Source organism: Toxotes jaculatrix, chromosome 14, assembly GCF_017976425.1.
Source record: "Toxotes jaculatrix isolate fToxJac2 chromosome 14, fToxJac2.pri, whole genome shotgun sequence".
Lineage (NCBI taxonomy): Eukaryota > Metazoa > Chordata > Actinopteri > Toxotidae > Toxotes > Toxotes jaculatrix.
In genome coordinates, this window is record NC_054407.1 from 799399 (window position 1) to 821883 (window position 22485).

The following is a 22485-nucleotide window of genomic DNA, read 5'->3' on the forward strand; positions in this document are numbered from 1 at the left end:
GATATGACTGATCCTCCTTCACACGTGTCACCTTCCTGTTGTTGTCAGACAGTTTGATCTTTCTGTTTACTGTGTTTGTGTCGATGGTGAGTTCACAGAAATCTGATGGAGAGAAGAAGACACAACACAGCTGCAGTTATTGATCTATCACCTGATCATTGATTGACACTTTGAAGATGGTTGAATGTGAGCTGCTTTGTTTTCAGGAATCAAATGAAAACCACACTTACACTTCCTCAGACCTGGTCTCAAGCATCGGACTCCACCAGGCTCCATCCTGAAAGGAGGAGGGGGTCAGACCAGCATGTTCTCTTTCAGCATGTAAACATGGACATTACATAGTTTCATACACAGATGCTTTGATTATTCTGTTCATTCAGCAAAGAGACAAAGGACCTGGAGTCCTTATCTTGGAATTATACGGAGCAGGGAGGTGACATGGAGGAAAGATTTCATCATTTGTCTTCTCCAGTTGATATCACTTTTGGTGTCAGACACAACAAAAGATGACAAGAATGACAAGATCAGGATCTCAGAGAGGTTCAGCTGATTATTGATCATGGATATTTTAGAAGACAGAGACATGATCAGAGACCTGATTTCAATTCCTCCTTGGTTTGAGACACTGGCAGATGAATGTCTCTGAGCAGTGTAGATGCTCTTATTATTGTTGGGATGTTATTATTAGTGTGTCAGCACTGAACAGGTATCTAAAGTCTTTGGGGTTGTTGTGGTGAAAGCACTGAGTGCTCAAAGTGGCTCTGTTGGTTCAGGAGCAGTTCAACCAGCTGCAGCTCAAATGTTTCCATGCTGGCTTTGTACTGATGCAGCATAAAATCCAGTCTGAGAAAGTCCTGCTCAGGTCACAGAAAACAGCTGACCACACCTGATGTGATTGTCACATATTTTCTCTTAAATATGACACAGTGAGTCATGATGAGATACTGAAGTCAGAATTAGAGAAAACTCCTCTTTGTGTTGTTGTTAGGGTTAGGCTTCTGTAGAGATCTGTCATCAGCTGTGACACACTAAATGTTTCCAGCTCTTCCTCCTCTATCACACACTGTCTGTGGCTGCAGCAGGCCTCTCCATACCTGAGGGTGTCCAGTCTCCAGTGTGGATCCTTCAGTCCAGCAGACAGCAGTTTCACTCCTGAGTCTCCTGGATGATTGTAGCTCAGGTCCAGCTCTCTCAGATGGGAGGGGTTGGAGCTCAGAGCTGAGGCCAGAGAAGCACAGCCTTCCTCTGTGATCAGACATCCTAACAGCCTGCAGACACACACAACATCACACAGGAACCATCTGTCAGCACCCGTTGGTCTGTTTTGTCGTTCATTTTTTGGTCATATTTTTGTTTTTGGTTCTGGTCAATTTTGGTCCAGATTCAATGTATTTACGGCAAATTCCTTAAACATCATCTGTAGGATTCAAAAAAATCAACAAGCAAAAACAAGAGATAATATGATGAATAATTATCTGAGTCTAGAAAGTTTTGCTGAACTTTAGTCAAATTTACTGTGAACATTCCTACACAAGTTGGCTGTTTATCCACTGATGTAAATCATCAGCTAAACACGTTGATAGATCCTGACCTGAGAGTCTCCAGGGTACAGTGTGGACTCTCCAGTCCAGCAGACAGAATCTTCACTCCTGAATTCTGTAGGTCATTGTTACTCAGGTCCAGGTGTCTCAGACTAGAGGACTGGGAGCTGAGAACTGAGGACAGAGCTTCACAGCTTCTCTCTGAGAGGTTACAGCTGCTCAGTCTGAAGAGGAAACAATGAAGAAAAAGTCAAATAACATTTGTGTTGAAAGGACAATCAAAGGAACAAAACTCTAAATGTGCTGAAGCTCAGAGCATGAAGAACAACTGTTCAAATACTTCACGTCTTGACTGTAACTGTGTTAATGTTGGTACCTGATTTGATTTAGTTTGAATCCTCTGATAAAATTGTTTATTAGTTGTAATTACAGGGCAGCTGTGTCTCAGAAGGTAGAGAGGTTTGTACATTAATCACAGCTCTCCTCCTGTCAACATCAAGTGTCCTCAGGCTAAAAACCTCAACCTCAAACCAGCCCTGATGGTCAGACCAGCACCTTGTATGGTAGCTGGCTGCCATCAGTGTTTGTGAATGGGTGAATGAGAAGCAGCATGTAAAGAGTTGTGGTTAAAAGTTCTATATAAGCACAGCCATTTACCAGTTTTTAGGTTTAGTGAAAATTTGAATCATGATTTTTGTCATAGTCCGTAAATAATGTCTAGCTCTGTTTTTGTCTTGTGTCTATGTTGTCTTGTGACTTCCGCTTTTATTTTAAAATTTCATCTCCTCTTGTTTCAGGTTGCTTGCCCTTCCTTCATGTTTCCCGCCTGTCTGATTGTTCTCCTCCTGTCACCAGAGGAGCGTCGACGGCGGTTACAGGAGGGTAGGTGTTTCTACTGCGGGAGATTGGGTCATGTTCTTTCTGGGTGTCCAGTAAAAGAAAAGGCTCACCAGTAAAAGAGAGGGTCCTGGTAAGCCGGCTCTCCTCGCCCGAATGCCCTCTCCGTGCTCTCACGGGGGTTGAACTCAAGCACCATGACACCCCTCTGCCTCTTGGAGGGTTCATTGACTCTGGGGCTGACGAAAGTCTCATGGACTGGGACTTGGTTAAGAGACTTCAGTTTAAAACTGAACAGCTGCCTCAGCCCCTGGAGGCTAGTGCTCTCGACGGGAGCTCAATTTCCAAGGTGACTCACAAAACTGAGCCGCTGGAGGTAAGGATTGGGGAACACAAGGAACTCATGGACTTTCATGTATTCAGCTCTAGCCAACATCCCCTCATTTTAGGGTCCCCCTGGTTAAAGAAGCATTACCTGAGCATTGAGTGGAGTACGCGGAGGATTTTGAACTGGTCTCAAGAATGTCAAACTGCTTGTTTGAAAAAATGTACCAATGTTGGCAGAAATGTTGTTTGTGAAACACTTCCAGTAAACCTGGCTAAAGGTTCTGACCATCCTGATCTGTCTTCTGTACCTGATTGTTACCATGACTTAGGGGAGGTTTTTAGCAAGAGCAAAGCTACCTCCCTTCCGCCTCACCACCCTTAAGATTGTCTTATTAACCTTATTCCTGGTGCTCCCATTCCCAAGGGGAGAGTTTACTCCATCTCGGGTCCCGAAAGGGAGGCCATGAATGAATACATTGAGGCATCCTTAAAGGCAGGTTTGATCCGTCCTTCCTCCTCTCCCACTGGGGCGGGTTTCTTCTTCGTGGGTAAAAAGGATGGGTCCCTGAGACCATGTATAGACTATGGCCCCTTCAATGACGTAACTGTCAAGAATCGTTACCCAACACCACTCATGTCATCTGCTTTCGACCATTTACAGCAGGCTAAGGTTTTCACTAAGCTTGACCTGAGAAATGCCTGTCATCTGGTTCGAATTAGGGAGGGGAATGAATGGAAGACGGGGTTTAATACCCCTTATGGATATTATGAATACCTGGTGATACCTTTTGGGTTGACTAATGCTCCAGCTGTTTTTCAAGGCATGGTAAACAATCTGTTGAGAGAGTTTCTGGGTCACTTTGTTTTTGATGACATTTTAATCTTCCCTGATCTTATTACCCATGTCAGCCATGTACGCCAGGTTCTTCAGCAATTGCTGTAGAACCCTTACAGTATCTTTCCTGGGCTTCATTGTAGCCCCTGGGAGGATACAAATGGATCCGGCTAAAGTTAGCGCTGTGGTTCAGTGGTCAACACCTGATAGCCGTAAGAAAGTTCAGCAATTCTTGGGATTTGGTAACTTCTACAGATGGTTTATCAGAAACTTCAGCGCCATAGCTGCTCCCCTCCGTGCTCTCACGTCCCCACAGGTGCCCTTCCAGGGGTCCTCCCAGGCTGAGGAGGCGTTCCAGTGGCTCAAGGTCCTCTTCACCTCCGCTCCCATCCTCATGGTTCCTGATCCCACCTGAGAGTTTGTGGTGGAGGTTGACGCCTCTAATTAAGGAGTGGGCGCGGTCCTCTCTCAGCGTTACGCCAAGGACAACAAGCTGCATCCCTGTGCCTTCTTATCTCTGAGGTTATCACCAGCTGAGAGGAACTATGATGTGGGGAACCGTGAGTTATTGGCAGTCAAAATCGCTCTTGAGGAGTGGAGGCATTGGCTGGAGGGGGCACAGCACCCATTCGTTGTTTGGACTGACCATAAAAACCTTGAATATATTCGCACTGCTAAAAGACTTAACTCACGCCAAGCCAGATGTTTTTTTAACCATTTTAACTTTATTTTGTCTTACAGGCCGGGGTCCAGAAACACATAGCCGGATGCCTTGTCCCAATTGTTCGACCCCGAGCCCACTGCCAAAGACCCTGAACCAATTCTACCACTGAACCGTGTGGTAGGAGCGGTGTCATGGCAAATAGAAACTGAGGTGAAGCGTGCCATTGGTGAGAGCCCAACACCTAGTGGATGCCCAAAGAATCGTTTGTTTGTCCCGGTTGCCATGCATCCACAGGTGATCCACTGGGCTCCAAACCCCACCTGTTTCCCATTACCCTGTGTCTCCCTTTGTTCTGTGCCAGTTCGTCTTGTCTTTTGTCAAGTGAACCAGCGTTAATTCTTGTCAGGTTTTGTGTTCTTTTGTACTTTGATTTGATTTTGCCTTGCTGCCCTGCCTTTGGTTTGAGTTTGTTGTTTTGTCCTCATAAGAGTGATTTTGTGTTTCCTCGTTGGAGTGATCTTATGTTCTTATTTTGGGTATTTTGTTTCCTTGCATTTTTCCCCGATTGGGTGATTATCATTTGCTACTTTGTTTATTAAAGACTTTATTTTTGATTCTACTCTCTGGAGTCATGCTTTTGGGTTCAGTCTTAGCTCAGTCGTGACAATTTTTGAGTCAGAGCATTCTTACACTCAGGCTATCTCCATCATCTTTGAGTGCATTTGCCATAGTTACAGTTGATCAATTATAACTCATTTGAAAGTTTTGTTCTTAAGTTTTCTCATCCAACCTGGAAAATATTACAACCAGTTCAGTTTGTTATAGTGTACTGCCCATCTGGGCCGCACCCTGAGTTCCTGTCTGAATTCTCTGAGTTTTTATATAATCTAGTTCTCAGTACAGATAAAGTCATTATTGTAGTCGATTTCAATATTCATGTGGATGTTAACAATGATAGCCTTAGTTGTGCATTTATCTCATAATTAGACTCAGTTGGCTTCTCTCAAAGTGTAAATAAACCCACTCATTGTTTTAACCACACACTCGACCTTGTTCTGTCATATGGCATTGAGATTGAATATTTAACAATCTTCCCACAGAATCCTCTTCTATCAGATAACTGTTTAGTGGCATTTGAATTTGTATTATTGGACTACACACCATTAGACAAAAATGTCTTTACTAGATGTCTATCTGATGGTGCTGCAGCTAAATTTAAGGAAGTGATTCCGTCAGTACTTAACTCAGTGTCATGCCTCAATATAACAGAGGACTCCTCTGCTGACTTCAGTCCCTCTCTAACTGACCATCATGTTGACAAAGTTGCTGACTCAATGCGAATGACACTTGACTCTATCGCTCCTCTAAGACAAAAGACAGAGAAACAAAAGAGGTTTGCTCCGTGGTTTAGCTCACAAGCTCACAAATTAAAGCAAACAACACGAAAACTTGAAAGGATTTGGCGTTCCACCAAATTGGAAGAATCCTGCGTGGTCTTCAAGCATACAGGAAGTCCCTTTGTAATGCTAGAGCAGCCTACTACTCTTCATTAATAGAAGACAATAAAAACAACCCCAGGTTTCTCTTCAGTTCTGTAGCCAGGCTGACAGAGAGTCACAGCTCTATTGATCCATGTATTCCTTTGGCTCTCAGCAGTAATGACTTCATGGGCTTCTTTAATAATAAAATTCTGACTATCAGAGACAATATTAATCACCTCCTGTTCTCAATTAGCACTGATTTTTGTTTAAGCACAGGAACCTCTGAAACAGCAGTAAAACCTGATTAGAAAGTTTGTCTTCCATTGATCTTCACCAACTAACTTCTATGAGTTCTTCATCTAAACCAGAGGTCACTAACAGGCGGACCACGGTCCGGGTCCGGACCCAGACGCCGTCCTATGCGGACCCAGACTTACAATCAATAAATTATTGAGGGATTCTACATTATGACGGAGCGCTAATATTTTAACCAGCACAGCTTTTCTAGTCTTAACAGTATCTGTTTAGTGGACATTACAGACCAATTGCACGTGAGTTAAGCATCCCACGTGAAGCTGCTCAGCCAATCAAATGTGTGTAAACAAAAGAGCGACTCTGAATACAGAGATGAGAGAGATGAGAGGTGAGTGACAGGTGGACAGGGAAGTTAGCGAGGGAGATGATATTTATGGACAAGGGAGCCGGAGACAGGAAGAAAAGACAGAGAGACGGGTGAGCAGGAGACAGTGAGAGAAGGCAGAGAGGTGAGTGAGCGGGAGACAGGGACAGACGAGTGAATGGGAGACAGGGAGAGACGAGTAAGCCGGTGAAAGGAAGAGAAGACAGAGAGGCGAGTGAGTAGGAGACAGGGAGAGACAGAGAGACAAGTGAGCGCGAGACAACAGAGAAAAATAATGGCGCTCTCAAAGAAGAGAAAAGTGGATAGTGAAAGTAAAGCGTTCAACCCGGATTGGACAGATTCATTTATGTTCATTCTTCCCACTGGGAGCACAAAACCAGTGTGTCTCATATGTTCAGAGACCATGGTGCTCATTGAAAGTGCCAATGTGAAACGCCACTATGAGACGAAACAGGGTTTTTCATCAAACATATGTACTCAAGTCTGAACTGAGGCAACAGAAAATATGCATTCTCAGATCCCAATATGAGCAATCAACCAGGATCCTGACCCATTCATTCACTGCTCAACAACGTGCTAATGAATGTTCCCTCACAGTTGCTTGGATTTTGGGTCAACACAAAAAGCCATTTACTGATGGAGGGGTTGTCAAGGAGTAAATGAGTGCAGCAGCAGAGACATTACTCGAGGGAAAACAAAAAGAAGAGCTCTGTGACAAAATTAGGCAAATACCTATGTCGTCATCATCAACCACAAAGAAAGCAGAAATTTTAGCCCAGGATGTGCTAGCCCAGCTGGATGAAGCTATCCATAAGGCATCATGTGTAGGCTTAGCTGTAGATGAGTTCACTGATGTGTTAGACATTGCTCAGCTATTAGTTTATGTAACGTTCTTCAAGACAAGAATGAGTTCTGTGAAGACCTGTTAGGTGTTACTCCCCTTCAGACTAGCACAAGAGGAGAGGACATCTACCTGGCAATTAAGGAGATGTTAACAAAATGAGGAATAGGGCTGAAACAAGTAGTTCCAATAACAACAGATGGAGCCCCTGCCATGATAGGAAGAGAGAAAGGAGCTGTAGCAAGGATGAAAGAGTACAATCCCCAACTCATCTCTTTTTACTGCATAATTCATCAAACTGTCCTGTGCTCCACCCTGTCTGATGAGCATGCTGAGGTGATGAACAGAGTGATCAAAATGATAAATCTTCTCAGGGCATCCTCTTCCTATCAGCATCGCTTGCTCAAGGAATTCCTGAGAGAAGCTGAGGCAAATGCAGATGATCTTCTGCTTCACAACAATGTGAGATGGCTCAGCAAAGGCAGGGTGTTGGAGCTTTTGGTCCATCAGAAGGGAAGTAGCAGATTTCTTAGCAGAGCTGAGAAGTCAGAAGGCAACTGTGAACTGATGACAGCTGTCCGCTCCTTTCAGAGGAAACTTGAGGTGTTCAGGGAAGATCTGCAGGGAGACTGTGAACACTTCCCAGTAGTGCAGGGACAGGTTCAGGGACAGAGAGATGTGTCTCCTTTTGTTGACTTAGCTAATTGTCAAACCAAAGCAAACGTTTTGACAGCTTCAGCTTTGGAGAGCAGCTCACCATGTTGATTCATAACCCATTTCTAATCACAGATGTCAGGGGGTTCTCAAAAGAACTTCAAGTGGGTAAATGCTGGGCCTCTCCAGCAGCAACTGATTGATCTGCAAGCAGATATGGCCCTGAAAGAGCAGTTTTTCAGAGCTGACCCTGCCACTTTCTGGCTCCAAATGGTCTCTGAGACAGCTTTCCCAGGTTTGAGGAAAGTAGCCCTGTTCATTTCGACTATGTTTGGGTCCACATACAGCTGTGAGGCAGCTTTCTCCACGATGAACATAATTAAAACTAAATATCGTTCCAGGCTCACCAATGAGCACCTTCACATGTGCATGAGAATGGACCTGACACCATTCCAGCCCAGATTTAAAGTCCTGGCAGGAGAAGTTAGAGCTCAGTTCTCTCATTGAGCAACAGAAAGTGGGGGCATAAGATATAAGAGGGTAAGAAAGAGAAACTGTAAAATATTTCAGTTGTTAAGATGTGTTTATATTCATTTATTGTAAAAATTTGTTGAGATGGTTAAAGAAAAAGGGAAACAAGCTACTGGTATTTTATTTTTCTAAAATTAATCAGTTTATTTGATTATTTATTTATTTTGCACAATTTTTCAATTATTTTATTTTCTCTATTTTATATATATATATATATATATATATATATATATATATATATATATATATATATATATATATATATATATTGTTTGATGTTCCAGACCTTTGCTTGATTAAATTTTCTCTCACTGGACCTCTTAAAATTTTTGTTGAATACCCCTGATCTAAACCATCAACCTGTCTTTCAGACCTTATCCCCACCAGGCTCCCTAGGAATTTTATCCCTAATCAGCACCTCTCTACTGGATATGATAAATTCCTCCTTACTAACAGGCTATGTACCACAGTCGTAGTAGCTGTAATTAAACCGCTTCTTAAAAAGCCTAAACTTGATGCAGGTGTTTTAGCCGACTACAAAGTAGCCACACTAAGCTGGCTTAGGTCTTACCTATCAGATCGATTTCAGTTTGTACACATCAACAATGCGTCCTCCATGTACACAAAAGTTAGGCATGGAGTTCCACAAGGTTCAGTGCTTGGACCAATTCTTTTCACCTTATATATGCTTCACCTTATATAGGCAACATTATCAGGAAGCACTCCATAAACTTCCACTGTTATGCGGATAATACCCAGTTGTACTTATCAATAAAGCCAGAGGAAATCAATCAGTTAAGCTTCAGATATGTGTTAAGGGCATTAAAGATCTGTATGAATAGTAATTTTCTGCTTCTGAACTCAAAGGCTAACTGATGATATTGCTCTGGCCTCCAATAGATAGATAGATAGATAGATAGATGCCACTTTAAGAAAGCTGGGAGTTGCTTTTGATCAAGACTGGTACTTTAACTCCCACATCAAGAAACTTCAAGGGCTGCTTTTTTCACCTTTGTAATATTACAAAAATCAGGCACATCCTGTCTTGTAATGATGCAGAAAAACTAGTCCATGCGTTTGTTACTTTTAGGCTGGACTATTGCAATTCCTTATTATCAGGCAGTCTCTAAAGACTCTCCAGATGATTCAAAATGCTGCAGCAAGTGCTGACAGGAACCAGGAAACAAGATCAGATTACTCCTATGTTGGCTTCTCTGCATTGGCCCTCTGTAAAATCCATAATAGAATTTAAAATTCTGCTCCTTACCTACAAAGCCCTCAATGGTCAGGCACCACCATATCTCAAGGAGCTCATAGTACCTTATTACCGTACTAAAACACTGCGCTCCCAGAATGCAGACCTACTAGTGGTTCCCAGAGTCCCCAAAAGTACAGTAGGTGGCAGATCCTTCAGTTATCATGCTCCTCTACAGTGGAACCTCTCCATGTTTAAGAGTAGGTTAAAAACCTTCTTCTTTGATAAAGCATATAGTTCTGGCTCAGATTTAGCTTGAACCATCTACTAGTTAAGCTGCTATAGGCTTAGACTGTCGGGGGACTTGCCATCATGCACCAAGCTCCTCTCTCTCCCCCTCTCTATCTGTACTCATTTGTATTCCATTAATACATATTACTAACTCAACTTCTTCCCTTTCCTGTAGTTTTGTTCTTTCTCTCCTCTCTTCTGCTGTTGCTCTCTGCAGGTTCATCTCTGGCCAGAGACCTCTGTACTGCAAGGTTACCTGTGTCCTCTGGCTGACATCGTATATAGAAGAGCTTTGTAATCCTGGGGTTTAAGGTTCCTTTGCACGTCACTGTTTGTTGTGTTTGGCACATGAGTCAGGTGTTCCCTGTTTTATTTTGGACTTCCTGACCCCCAATTTGAATCCTCCCCACAGCTGGTAAGCCTCTGCCACTAGGTGGGTTGTCAGTCATTTCATTTTATTACTTTTACTACAATCTTATGTGAATAAAATTTGCAATCCTTTGATTGTGAACCATGTCTCCTGCACTTACTTTTTTTTTTAACGGACCTGAGTGCCCTTGTTTTGGTTTGTTAAGGCACTTTAAACTTACATTAATATTACTTGGGTGAAATTGCTAAGGTGGTATTGTCAGACTCTTACTTTACATCAATTTGCCACAATAGTTTTGATGTCTTCAGTATGAATCTACAATGTAGAAAGTAATAAAAATAAAGAAAAACCATTGAATGAGAAGTTGTGTCCAAACTATTGACTGCTAAAGTGTATGGAAAGTGCCTTGCGATAACTTCTGTTATGATTCGATGCAATATAACTGAATTGATATTAACACTGAGATTTAATAGTATAAACCACGTTATAACAAAGCATAAGTGACCTTGTGTATATTAGCCAAATTCCTAGATCGCTTGAAAGAATATGAAGCTGAAAAAAAACCCAAAATAGGCTAGATGAGCAAGATGGCGGCACGAGCGGACGCAACGGCGCCTCTTTCTCTAACTACGATGTGTAATTGTGTGTGTACGAGCGCCTTCTGCGCACTTTGTTTAGGTCCGTGTACGTCCTTTTCATCTAGGAAAAGTTACAGCCGCCATCGCCTTTTGGAACTCAGGAAAACACCAACAAACCACATTCTTGATCAAGCACTGTCTGAGGATCTTAGGAGCCTAGGATTACTTCGCCGGCCTGATAGATCAGCGGCTTCGCCTGCTGCATCCCACCCTAAGAGGAGATGCCAGAAGCGGTGCGAAAGAAAGCAGAAGTGGGGCAAGCTAGGAGGCATCCAGGCTAGGCTAGCAGCTAGCTCACAGAGACCAGTGATACTATCCCTGATCCTGTAAGATCACTGGATAACAAGATGGATCACATACAACTCCTCAGATCTGCGCAGCGTGATGTGAGGGACTGCTGTGTTTCCATTTTTACGGAAACATGGCTGAATGACAACATCCCAGACTCTGCTATTCAGCTAGTTGGACTAACATGCTACCTGACCGTGTGACCGTGTCTTTGTGGAGGGAGGTAAGACTGGCGGGGGAATCTGTGTTTGGTGTCGGAATGTTGTTGTTGTTCATAAACACTGTTCGCCACGGGTGGAGTTCATCATCTTGAAGTGTAGGCCCTTTTATCTACTGAGGGAGTTTACAGCGGTTCTGCTGATCGCTGTTTACATACCCCCACCGCTAACAACAGCGAGAAGAGCGGTCGCCATCAGCGAGCAAAAGACTGCACACCCAGACGGGTTTATCATCACTGCTGGGGACTTCAACCCAGCAGATTTAAAGGTAGGGTGGACAATATGGCAAAAATTTCACATCACGATTTTTTAATGGTAAAATCACGATCACGATTTTATCACAGTTCATTTTGACAGTGAAGTTAATTTAGAACCAAACTATTTTCTTTGTATAAACTTAGTTATAAAGGCAAAAAAGTCACCTCTTTCCACCGTTTGCTACTTCTCTCATATGGCGTGCTTTTATCAAAGGCTTGTGTCATAGTTGGTTGTTTCTGTGTAATGTCTTTAGCCGTTACCACTGGCTGATGTGTGGTTGGCCTCGCTGGTTGGCTCTCAGCAAATTGTTTCGGATGCTGCCTCTTCAGGTGGTTAAAGAGGTTCGTTGTGTTTGCGCTTTGTCGTTTGGAGAAACGACAAAGTTCCATATGCAGTTCCATACGCAGTGTTGGGGAGTAACGGAATACATAAATAGATAGTATTCAGAATACAGTTACATTGTTGAAATCAATGGATTACGTGACGATACTTGATATTTATTCTCTAAATGAACGAAGGCAACCCGATGCGTTTCCCAGAAGCCCCAGCTCCACGAAAACCTGATCGCCTGATCAGTCGGTCAGAGTGGAGTCGGACGAGGTGTAGCAGGAGCGAGAGCTTGAGCCGCAAAGAAAATAACCGGGCATTTAAGAAACTCCAGGGACACACAAAGCCTGTGGAGGGGCATTCGAACCCTCACTGACTACAACCCCCTACCCCCCACCCCCACAAACCTGTGGAAGTAACATCTCACTGCTGAACAGCCTAAATGACTTCTTTGGGCACTTTGAGACACAGAACACCACACCAGCACAGAAATCATCACCTCCTCCGGACGAGCAGGCTGTGTCTTTGACAAGAAATATCTTGAGTCCAACAATATATCAAAATATGATATAGTCATTTCAAACAAACTTTGGCTGTGTATCTCAGCCAAAGTTAATATATGGATAAAAATAAAATATAAAAACTCAAAGATTGTATGAAATGAGAAAATCATTAGATATGGGCCTCTTTAAAGTCAGAATTGATGGACTCAAGAAATATCTGCAGTCATTTCAAACAAACTGGAACTTGATCTGACCTGAGAGTCTCCAGGGTACAGTGTGGACTATTCAGTCCAGCAGACAGAAGCTTCACCCCTGAATCCTGCAGCTTGTTGTTACTCAGGTCCAGGTGTCTCAGACTAGAGGACTGGGAGCTGAGAGCTGAGGACAGAGCTTCACAGCTTCTCTCTGAGAGGTTACAGCTGCTCAGTCTGAAGAGGAAACAATGAAGAAAAAGTCAAATAACATTTTTGTTGAAAGAACAATCAAAGGAACAAAACTCTCAGTTTGCTCTGCAGCTCACAGCAAACTAACAGACCTGCATTTGACTGGGCCAAACATCAAACACAGATTTGTTGAGTGAAGCAGAAATATCAGCTCTTTATCCACCTGCTAACCAATGAGGAGTTTCTACATTGATGATCATCTTTCATTGGCTCTGATTCAAATCCTTTCTGTTTTATTCTCAACAAGTTGGCATGACAGTTAAATATGACACAATCAGTAATAAAAAGACGTGAAGTCAAGGCTGTAAGTATTTGGACAGTTAGACATCTTTTGTTCTTCAGGCTCTCAGCACATTCACTTTAAAATATAATAATGGATACCACAATCAATGAATGCAAAGGATTTTGCAGCCATTTACCAGTTTTCAGGTTTAGTCTGTGAAATTCGAGACATGATTTTTGAGTCTGAGGATTTTGAAGCTTAAGCTGTCTCCATCATTGTTGTGTTCAGTTACCATGGTTACAGCTGTTTACTTGCTGACTCACACACTGACCATGTGACTTTGGTCCACAGTTCAAAAACAGACTGACTCTCCTCAGTAAATCCACTTCTCATTATTATTAGTCCTATTAATAAACATTAAAAAACACCCCAGAGATCACTCTGGGGTGTTTTGATTAGTTTTTTTTTTACAAGTCAGAACTTGGAGCAGGCGGAACTAATGTTTTGGTGTAAGAACATCCCGGACTCATTTGAGTGAGCTTGTGTATCTCAGCCAAAGTTAATATATGGATAAAAATAAAATATAAAAACTCAAAGATTGTATGAACTGAGAAAATCATTAGATATGGGCCTCTCTAAAGTCAGAATTGATGGACTCAAGAAATATCTGCAGTCATTTCAAACAAACTGGAACTTGATCTGACCTGAGAGTCTCCAGGGTACAGTGTGGACTCTTAGGTCCAGCAAACAGCAGTGTCACCTCGGAATCCTGCAGCTTGTTGTTACTCAGGTCCAGGTGTCTCAGACTAGAGGACTGGGAGCTGAGAACTGAGGACAGAGCTTCACAGCTTCTCTCTGAGAGGTTACAGCTGCCCAGTCTGAAGAGGAAACAATGAAGAAAAAGTCAAATAACATTTGTGTTGAAAAGACAGTCAAAGGAACAAAACTCTCAGTTTGCTCTGCAGCTCACAGCAAACTAACAGACCTGCATTTGCAAACTGGGCCAAACATCAAACACAGATTTGTTCAGTGAAGCAGAAATATCAGCTCTTTATCCACCTGCTAACCAATGAGGAGTTTTTACATTGATGATCATCTTTTATTGGCTCTGATTCAAATCCTTTCTGTTTTATTCTCAACAAGTTGGAGACATGACATGTTAAATATGACACAATCATTAAGTATTTTTCAATTCAGTTCAATTTCAAGTTTATTTATATAGCTCCTTCCATGATCAAAATTGTCTCAAAGCACTTTACAGAGACCCAGAGTCTGACTGTTAAGTGCTTGCTCTGGGGTCAGTGGCAAGAAAAAACTCCCTTTTAACAGTAATAAACCTTGAGGAGAACTTGGCTTATATGGGGGACCCTCCTGCTGATGGCCGGGCTGGGTGAAAGGAGGAAAAGGAGGAAGATAGGACAGCTGGGAATGGAGGAGAGGAGGAAAAGGACATGCAACATATAAAACATGATACAAACAGGGTTGGCAGTGTTAGAGGGCCAGCACTCAGATTACAGAACAGTTAGTGGATACTGTGTGCTCAGCAGATTACATGTTATGATAGGAAACAGAGCACAGAAGCAAAAAGCTGTCATCATTGGTAATTATTTACATTACAGTCTCCATAGAATATTAATACAAAATATATCTGTAGCAGAGTGGAACATTAAAACATAGTAATGTGTTAGAAATGGATCATTGTAAACAATAAACAGCAGCAGGTGGGCGGAGCCAGAATCACAGACAGAGAACATGCAGCTCCAGAGTCAGGGATACCTGCAGAAAGGTACAGAGACAGAGAGACCAGAGAGAAACAAGGACAGGACTACGGGACAGAGAGGACACAGAGTTAATGACATGGAATAAAGGCTAATAAATGTGAGAGTGGGTCTGAGGACAGGAAGAGAGAAGAGAAGAGGCACGCAGAGGATCATGGGAAGTCCCCCAGAAGCCTAGGCCTATAGCACCATAACTAAGGGATGGTTCAGTTGCCTGAGCCAGCCCTACCATGGACTTTATCATTAACTGTAATAGTGTCTATAAAAATAATCGTGATTAACTACAGGTTTAGTCATAATAACTAAAACTGTAACTACAACTAATTATAAGCTTTGTCAAACAAAAAGATTTTAAGCCTCATTTTAAAATTAGAGAGAGTGTCTGCTTCTTGAACCCAAACTGGCAGTTGGTTCCACAGGAGAGGGCCCTGATAGCTAAAGGCTCGGCCTCCCATTCTACTTTTAGAGATTCTGGGAACCATAAGCAAACCTACATTCTGGGAACGAAGCAGTCTGTTGGGATAATATGGTACTATCAGCTCTTTGAGATATTAAGGATTTTAAAATCAGTTCTGGATTTTACAGGAAGCCAATGAAGAGAAGTTAATACAGGAGTAATATGATCTCTCTTGCTAATTCCAGTCAGCACTCTCGCTGCAGTATTTTGGATCAGCTGGAGGCTTTTTAGAGAGTTAACTGAACATCCTGATAATAGGGAATTACAGTAGTCCAGCCTAGAAGTAACAAAAGCATGGACTAGTTTTTCAGCATCACTCTGATACAGAATCTTACTGATATTGCGCAGGTGAAAGACGGTGGATATAGGTCTATACGTTGCTATAACACCAGGGTCGAAAGAAGGCATATGACACAATCAGTAATAAACATACATGTACAGTCAAGGCAGTAAATATTTGGACAGTTAGAAATATTTGTTCTTCAGGCTCTAAGCACATTCACTTTAAAATATAATAATGGATACTACAGTCAATGACTGCACACTGAATTCAGACTCAATGTGCAGAAGCTTAGAAACTGAAGAAAAAAATTTGAAGTCACTTCAAACAAACTGGAACTTGATCTGACCTGAGAGTCTCCAGGGTACAGTGGGGACTCTTCAGTCCAGCAGACAGCAGCTTCACCCCTGCATCCTGCAGCTTGTTGTTACTCAGGTCCAGGTCTCTGAGACTAGAGGACTGGGAGCTGAGAACTGAGGACAGAGCTTCACAGCTTCTCTCTGAGAGGTTACAGCTGCTCAGTCTGAAGAGGAAACAATGAAGAAAAAGTCAAATAACATTTGTGTTGAAAAGACAGTCAAAGGAACAAAACTCTCAGTTTGCTCTGCAGCTCACAGCAAACTAACAGACCTAACCAATGAGGAGTTTCTACATTGATGATCATCTTTCATTGGCTCTGATTCAAATCCTTTCTGTTTTATACTCAACAAGTTGGAGACATGACAGTTAAATATAAGTATATAAGTATTTGTCCAGTTACTTTTGAACCACTAAAAGGGCTGAATCTCTCACACTGTTCCTTCTATACTGATGTCAACCTGCAAATTAAAGCTGAGACTTGACTCTTTAATGTGGGATCCATTTAATTCAATTTGATGAAGCTCACAGTTCAGAGATGATGATAAGGAATTAAAGAAGAGAGGAATTTATTTTCCCTCCTGCTGAATAAAATAGAGTCTTTATATAATGATGAATAAATCCAACTATCTATACACTTACAGAGCTTTGTTAGAGGCTTTGACAACTGGCAGCAGCTTCAGAAGAGCCTCCTCTGAAGCAGAGTATTTCTTCAGGTCAAACACGTCCAGATGTTTTTCTGATGACAGTAAGATGAAGACCAGAGCTGACCATTGAGCAGGAGACAGTTCATCTGTGGAAAGACGTCCTGAACTCAGGGACTGTTGGATCTGCTCCACTAGAGAACGATCATTCAGTTCATTCAGACAGTGGAACAGGTTGATGCTTTGCTCTGCAGAGGGAGTCTCTTCAATCTTCTTCTTGATGTACTGGACTGTTTGCTGATTGGTCTGTGAGCCACTTCCTGTCTGTGTCAGCAGACCTTGTAGGAGAGTCTGATTGGTCAGCAGTGAAAGACCCAGGAGGAAGCGGAGGAACAAGTCCAGGTGTCCATTTGGACTCTGTAAGGACTTGTCCACAGCCCTCTGGTAGAGCTGTGTTGGATCAAGTTTGTCTCTGAACAGTTTAGACCAGTTGGAGGTTGATTGTTCTTCTGACAGAAGACTGACTCCAGAGTTGATGAAGGTCAGACGGACATGAAGAGCAGCCAGAAACTCCTGAAGACTCAGATGGACGAAGCAGAACACCTTGTCCTGGTACAGTCCTCTCTCCTCTTTAAAGACCTGTGTGAACACTCCTGAGTACACTGAGGCTGCTCTGATATCGATGCCACACTCTGTCAGGTCTGATTCATAGAAGATCAGGTTTCCTTTCTGCAGCTGCTCAAAAGCCAGTTTTCCCAGAGACTCAATCATCTTCCTGGTCTCTGGACTCCAGTGTGGATCTGTCTCAGTTCCTCCATCATACTTAACATTCTTCAGTTTGGACTGAACCACCAGGAAGTGAATGTACATCTCAGTCAGGGTCTTGGGCAGTCCTCCTCCCTCTCTGGTTTCCAACACATCCTCCAGAACTGTAGCAGTGATCCAGCAGAAGACCGGGATGTGGCACATGATGTGGAGACTTCGTGAAGTCTTGATGTGGGACATGATCCATCTGACCTGCTCCTCCTCTCTGAACCTCTTCCTGAAGTACTCCTCCTTCTGTGGGTCAGTGAACCCTCTGACCTCTGTCACCATGTCAACACACTCAGGAGGGATCTGATTGGCTGCTGCAGGTCGTGTGGTTATCCAGAGGCGAGCAGAGGGAAGCAGTTTCCCCCTGATGAGGTTTGTCAGCAGCACATCCACTGAGGTGGACTCTGTAACATCAGTCAGGATCTCAGTGTTGTGGAAGTCCAGAGGAAGTCGACACTCATCCAGACCATCAAAGATGAACAGAACCTGGACCTCTTCAAACCTGCAGAGTCCTGCTTCTTTGGTTTCAGTAAAGAACTGATGAACAAGTTCCACCAAGCTGAACTTTTTCTCTTTCAGAACATTCAGTTCTCTGAACGTGAATGGAAATGTGAAGTGTATGTCCTGGTTGGCTTTGTCTTCAGCCCAGTCCAGAGTCAACTTCTGTGTTAAGACTGTTTTGCCAATGCCAGCCACTCCCTTTGTCATCACTGTTCTGATTGGTCCGTCTCTTCCAGGTGAGGCTTTAAAGATGTCTTCCTGTCTGATGCTTGTTTCTGGTCTTGCTGGTTTCCTGGATGCTGTTTCAATCTGTCTGACCTCATGTTCATCATTGACCTCTCCAGTCCCTCCCTCTGTGATGTAGAGCTCTGTGTAGATCTGATTCAGAAGGGTTGGGTTTCCTGCTTTAGAGATCCCCTCAAACACACACTGGAACTTCTTCTTCAGAGTAGATTTAAGTTTACGTTGACAAACTGGAGCAACATGTCCTGAATGAACAAGCAAGAAACAACATCAATGACTGATTCATAAAGAAAACATGACATGTTCATCCCCCTAAAGAACACACATGAACATGTTTCCCTCCATGTCTTGAGACGTTAGTAAATGTCCCATTTGTCCATCATGTTGAATCTTTAGAGAAATCCTCTTACTGCTGTGCAGACAGTCAGCCAGCTCCTCCTGCTTCATTCTCCTCAGGAAGTTCACTGTGATCTTCACAAAAGCCTCTCTGCTGCTCCTCCTCTGCTCTTCATCCTCACCGTCCAACACCTCCTCATACTCCCTCTGACTCTCTGAGCATTCTGGGTAATCAGGACTCACAACCTTCTGGATGTTCTTCAGCTCCTTCTTCACAAAAGTGACAATGTTCTCCTCCAGCAGCTGGAACAGAAAAAATGACACAATCAAAGTAAAACCATGGAGACAAACATCAGATCCATGTTGGACACACTGACAATCCACTGCTCTAAAAAATGCAGCATGGAGATTATTGTCAACACAACAGATGTCAAAGTAGTTGTTGTCCATGTACAGACCATAAATATGGAGTCCAGGTGTGTTTGATGCTGCTGGGCAGACTGAGCACTGGGAACCTCTGAGCTCTCCTGGTCCACTCTGTGGAGGAATCATGAAGAATTAGCTCACATTATGTTTGCAGCATCTGTGAGTGTTTTATGCTTTGTACACAAACAACAGCTGCTTTTATGTTCTGTGGTGACTGTCCTGATTAAAGCAAACACTACTGTGCTGTGACATTCTCAATGAGAGGAAACAAGCAATCAGTTCTGTACCTCATGACCTAGAGTCATCACAACAAGTCCACCTTTTAAATGAGGAGTTTTAAGGACTCACACTGGGTTTGACAGAAGTCTCACCTCTGCTACAGGACACTAACACAAACACTGGAACTGGATAGGTGCTGAGTTACAGGGAGTTTTAGTTCTGATCTGAATGACACATATAAGAACATAAGAAGTGCTTTTCTTGAAAAGAGAAACATCAACTTTGCCACTAAAGCCTGTGTTTCAGCCTGATCATGTTCATATACTGTGTCATTCATGAAGCCACTTCATCTTTCATAGAAGACCAGTTATACAGGACAGCTGTCTGATACATTTTAAACTCAGCTGCAGCTCACTTCTTTGCAGCAGAGGGAGGCTGTCCTTTGAAATGAATGGGGATGTCCTTTGACCTGTCACTCTTCATGGACACACAGCTGGGCTCAGATACAGGGAAGTCTGGTCTCTGATGGATCCTGGTGGACACAGAGATTAAGACCATCAGGGACATGGGGACAGGGACAACATATCTATTATTCATACAGTGTTTTCATAATAAAGAAGAAAACATGTAGTCAGCTGCAGCTCACTTCTTTGCAGCAGAGGGAAGCTGTCCTTTGAAATTAATGAGACCACCCTTTGACCTGTCACTCTTCATGGACACACAGCTGGGCTCAGGTCCATGTTCAGGTCCAGCAGAGTCTGGTGTGTGCTGCTGCTCTGGCCTTCAACACAACACACACAGAGCTTTGAGTGTGAATAATGATGGTGCAGTGATGTGAGTGCTGAGCTCTGACATGGAGAAGAGTCATGGACAGTTAGAGATCCTCATCTCACCTCTGAGCTTTGGTCTGGATCTCATGGTCCCCACACAGACTGCTTTTAGGGGGAGGGGCTCCCTCCTCTCTGTCCTCACACTGATTCATGATGCTGAATTCACATCCACATCAGCTCACACACACTTTCTACCTTAATCTGGAGAGAAAACACAAATCATTCATCTGCACATCAACTGAAATCCTCCTCTCCATCATTTGTCCTGTAGAAATATCAGCTGCTCCTCCACTGATTGGCTCTTCTTTCCTCTTTCATATCAGTGTCAGTTGAATGCGGTCAGACAGCAGTGTGAGGCAGAGGAAGCTGCCATCAGCTGCTGTACTTCCACTGTCAGTCCACTAGATGGGGTCATGAAGCTGCAGTGAAGTGCAGAGCAGCACACACAGGATCCAGGGACGAGCATTTCCATTCACTGACACACAGACAGACTGAGATCCACTGGTTTTATCTGACAATCTGTTTGTCTGCAGTGTTTCTGTAGAAAATGACTTACAACAAACCAAAACCAAACCAAACAGCAGAGACACAGATAGACAAATAAAAACGTAGAGTTCATCTAATGACAGAGAAAGTCAGAGCTGTTCTCCAGCCGCTGTCCGACTGAGCTCAGATCTCATTTAGCGGCTCAGACTGCGGGAGAGCAGCGGCTCAGGTCCGCCTCCTCCACAGGCTGATTCAGGCAGGAAAAGCTGCCTTCAGTCAGCAGTAAGTGGAGTAAGCGCCGCCATGTATGAATAACGGTCCTCCTCCTTCCTTATCCCGACTTTACAGTGACAACTCAGAGTCTACACAACTAAACACCACAACGCAGTATAAAAAAAACGGAACAACATCCAAAAACTCGAACATCAGATAATCCAGGTAACTACAGGAAGTGTTGACGTGTAAAACGTCAAAAGTGCGGACGTTTACCTTCAGACAGAGAAAATCATCTGCGCCACAAACTTCGGTCAAAGTGAAAGTAAACTTTCCGTGGGATGCAGTGTTGGGAATTCCGCAGGGGCGTAGCAAGCTTTTCACAAGTGTGGGGGATGTGTCCAACTGTGGCACTTGGAAAACTCAGTGGATACTGAAAAGTAATACTATGAAATAAATGTAAACAATATCTAATTGAAATAGGCTACTGTTGTTTTAATGTCGACATTTTTCAACTTTAAGCTTTTAACTTCACTCACAGGATTTCTTTTGAAAAAGGTGTCAATCTTCTCATAAACGTAAACGTAATTAAATAACATTGACTGACTCTACTCCAGTAAATGTTGACTTTCTGATTCCTTCCAGATTTCCATTTTGTCAGACTTTCTACTTTTCCTGAACTATAGTTCAGAAAAAAATCTTGTACTTTGCTCCACCATAGTTACTGTTTCTGATGGCTGGAGTTACTACTAAACATCATCACTGGCTGACAGATGAAGTCCAGGGTAAGAAAGCTGAGAGCTGAAGAGGAACACATTCACAAAGTGTGATATTAAAGAGAGTCAACAATGAAATCTGCTCTTCACCTGAGCTTCTTTCCACTAACTGACTCTAGAAGGTGCCAAAGCTCCTGAAGTGCTGATTTGGAAATGTTTCATATTATCTCAGGAATAATATGATGGAAACTTGAAATGATTGTGATGATTGTTTACTGTATAAGTCCTTATTTGTTATTATTTACTAGAGGAAGTCAGGCTGCTTCCTGAACGGAGACAACTATTCACAAATGTACTCAGTGGTTTCACTGTGTTAGGTAATAACTAAGATTTCATGTTTCATTATAACTCCAGTGCCAGCTAATGGAGACAGGCCAATACTGAGAGAATACAATACTGAATACATATGAAAAACTGCAGGATCTGTGCATGAGGACAGGACATTTTCAACTCTTTTTGGACTTTTGTTAAACTCTAATTTAATTTGTATAGACTGTTTCTTTTCTTCCTCTTAGTACTTCTTTCTTTTATTTAGTATGTTTCACTTGAGTGTGTTATGGGACTTGTCCGTCCAATTCCTCTTCTTTTTGCACCAACAACACCATGTCAAATTCTTTGTATGCGTAACATACCTGGCAATAAGGTGTTTCTGATTCTGATTCTCTATATAGCGCCTTTTGAACTCTTGAGGACTCTTGGGTTTAGTTTCCTGTTTTTGTTAAAACATGTTTCTCTTGTTTTGGTCTCTTGAGTTTTGGTTTTGCTTTTCCCGTTTTATTTTGAAGTCCTAGCCCTTGTGTATCTGTCCTCTGTCTACTTCTTGTCTTTTTCCTGGTTCCCTCCTTTGCTGATTGTGTGCCCTTTCCTAATAGAATAGAATAGAATAGCTTCTATTGTCACTGAACAATGTCCAACGAAATTACAGTGGCAATTACAGGGCAGTCGCCTTCTTGGCAACTGCCCTGGTGTTTTCGGTCCAGGAGAGGTCAGTCAAGATCAGAGTGCCCAGGAAGCTAAAGGA

At 42.8% G+C, this 22485-nt stretch overlaps 1 protein-coding gene across 1 annotated transcript in view; it reads right to left on the reverse strand.

Moving 5' to 3' along the window:
* The window catches only part of LOC121193016, a 293109-nt gene that overhangs the window by 39081 nt on the left and 231543 nt on the right, over positions 1–22485 (reverse strand). Inside the window, exon 13 of the mRNA XM_041055112.1 lies at positions 15970–16143. Coding sequence (XP_040911046.1) covers positions 15970–16143 — 174 coding nt within the window. The remainder of the gene's footprint in view (positions 1–15969; positions 16144–22485) is intronic.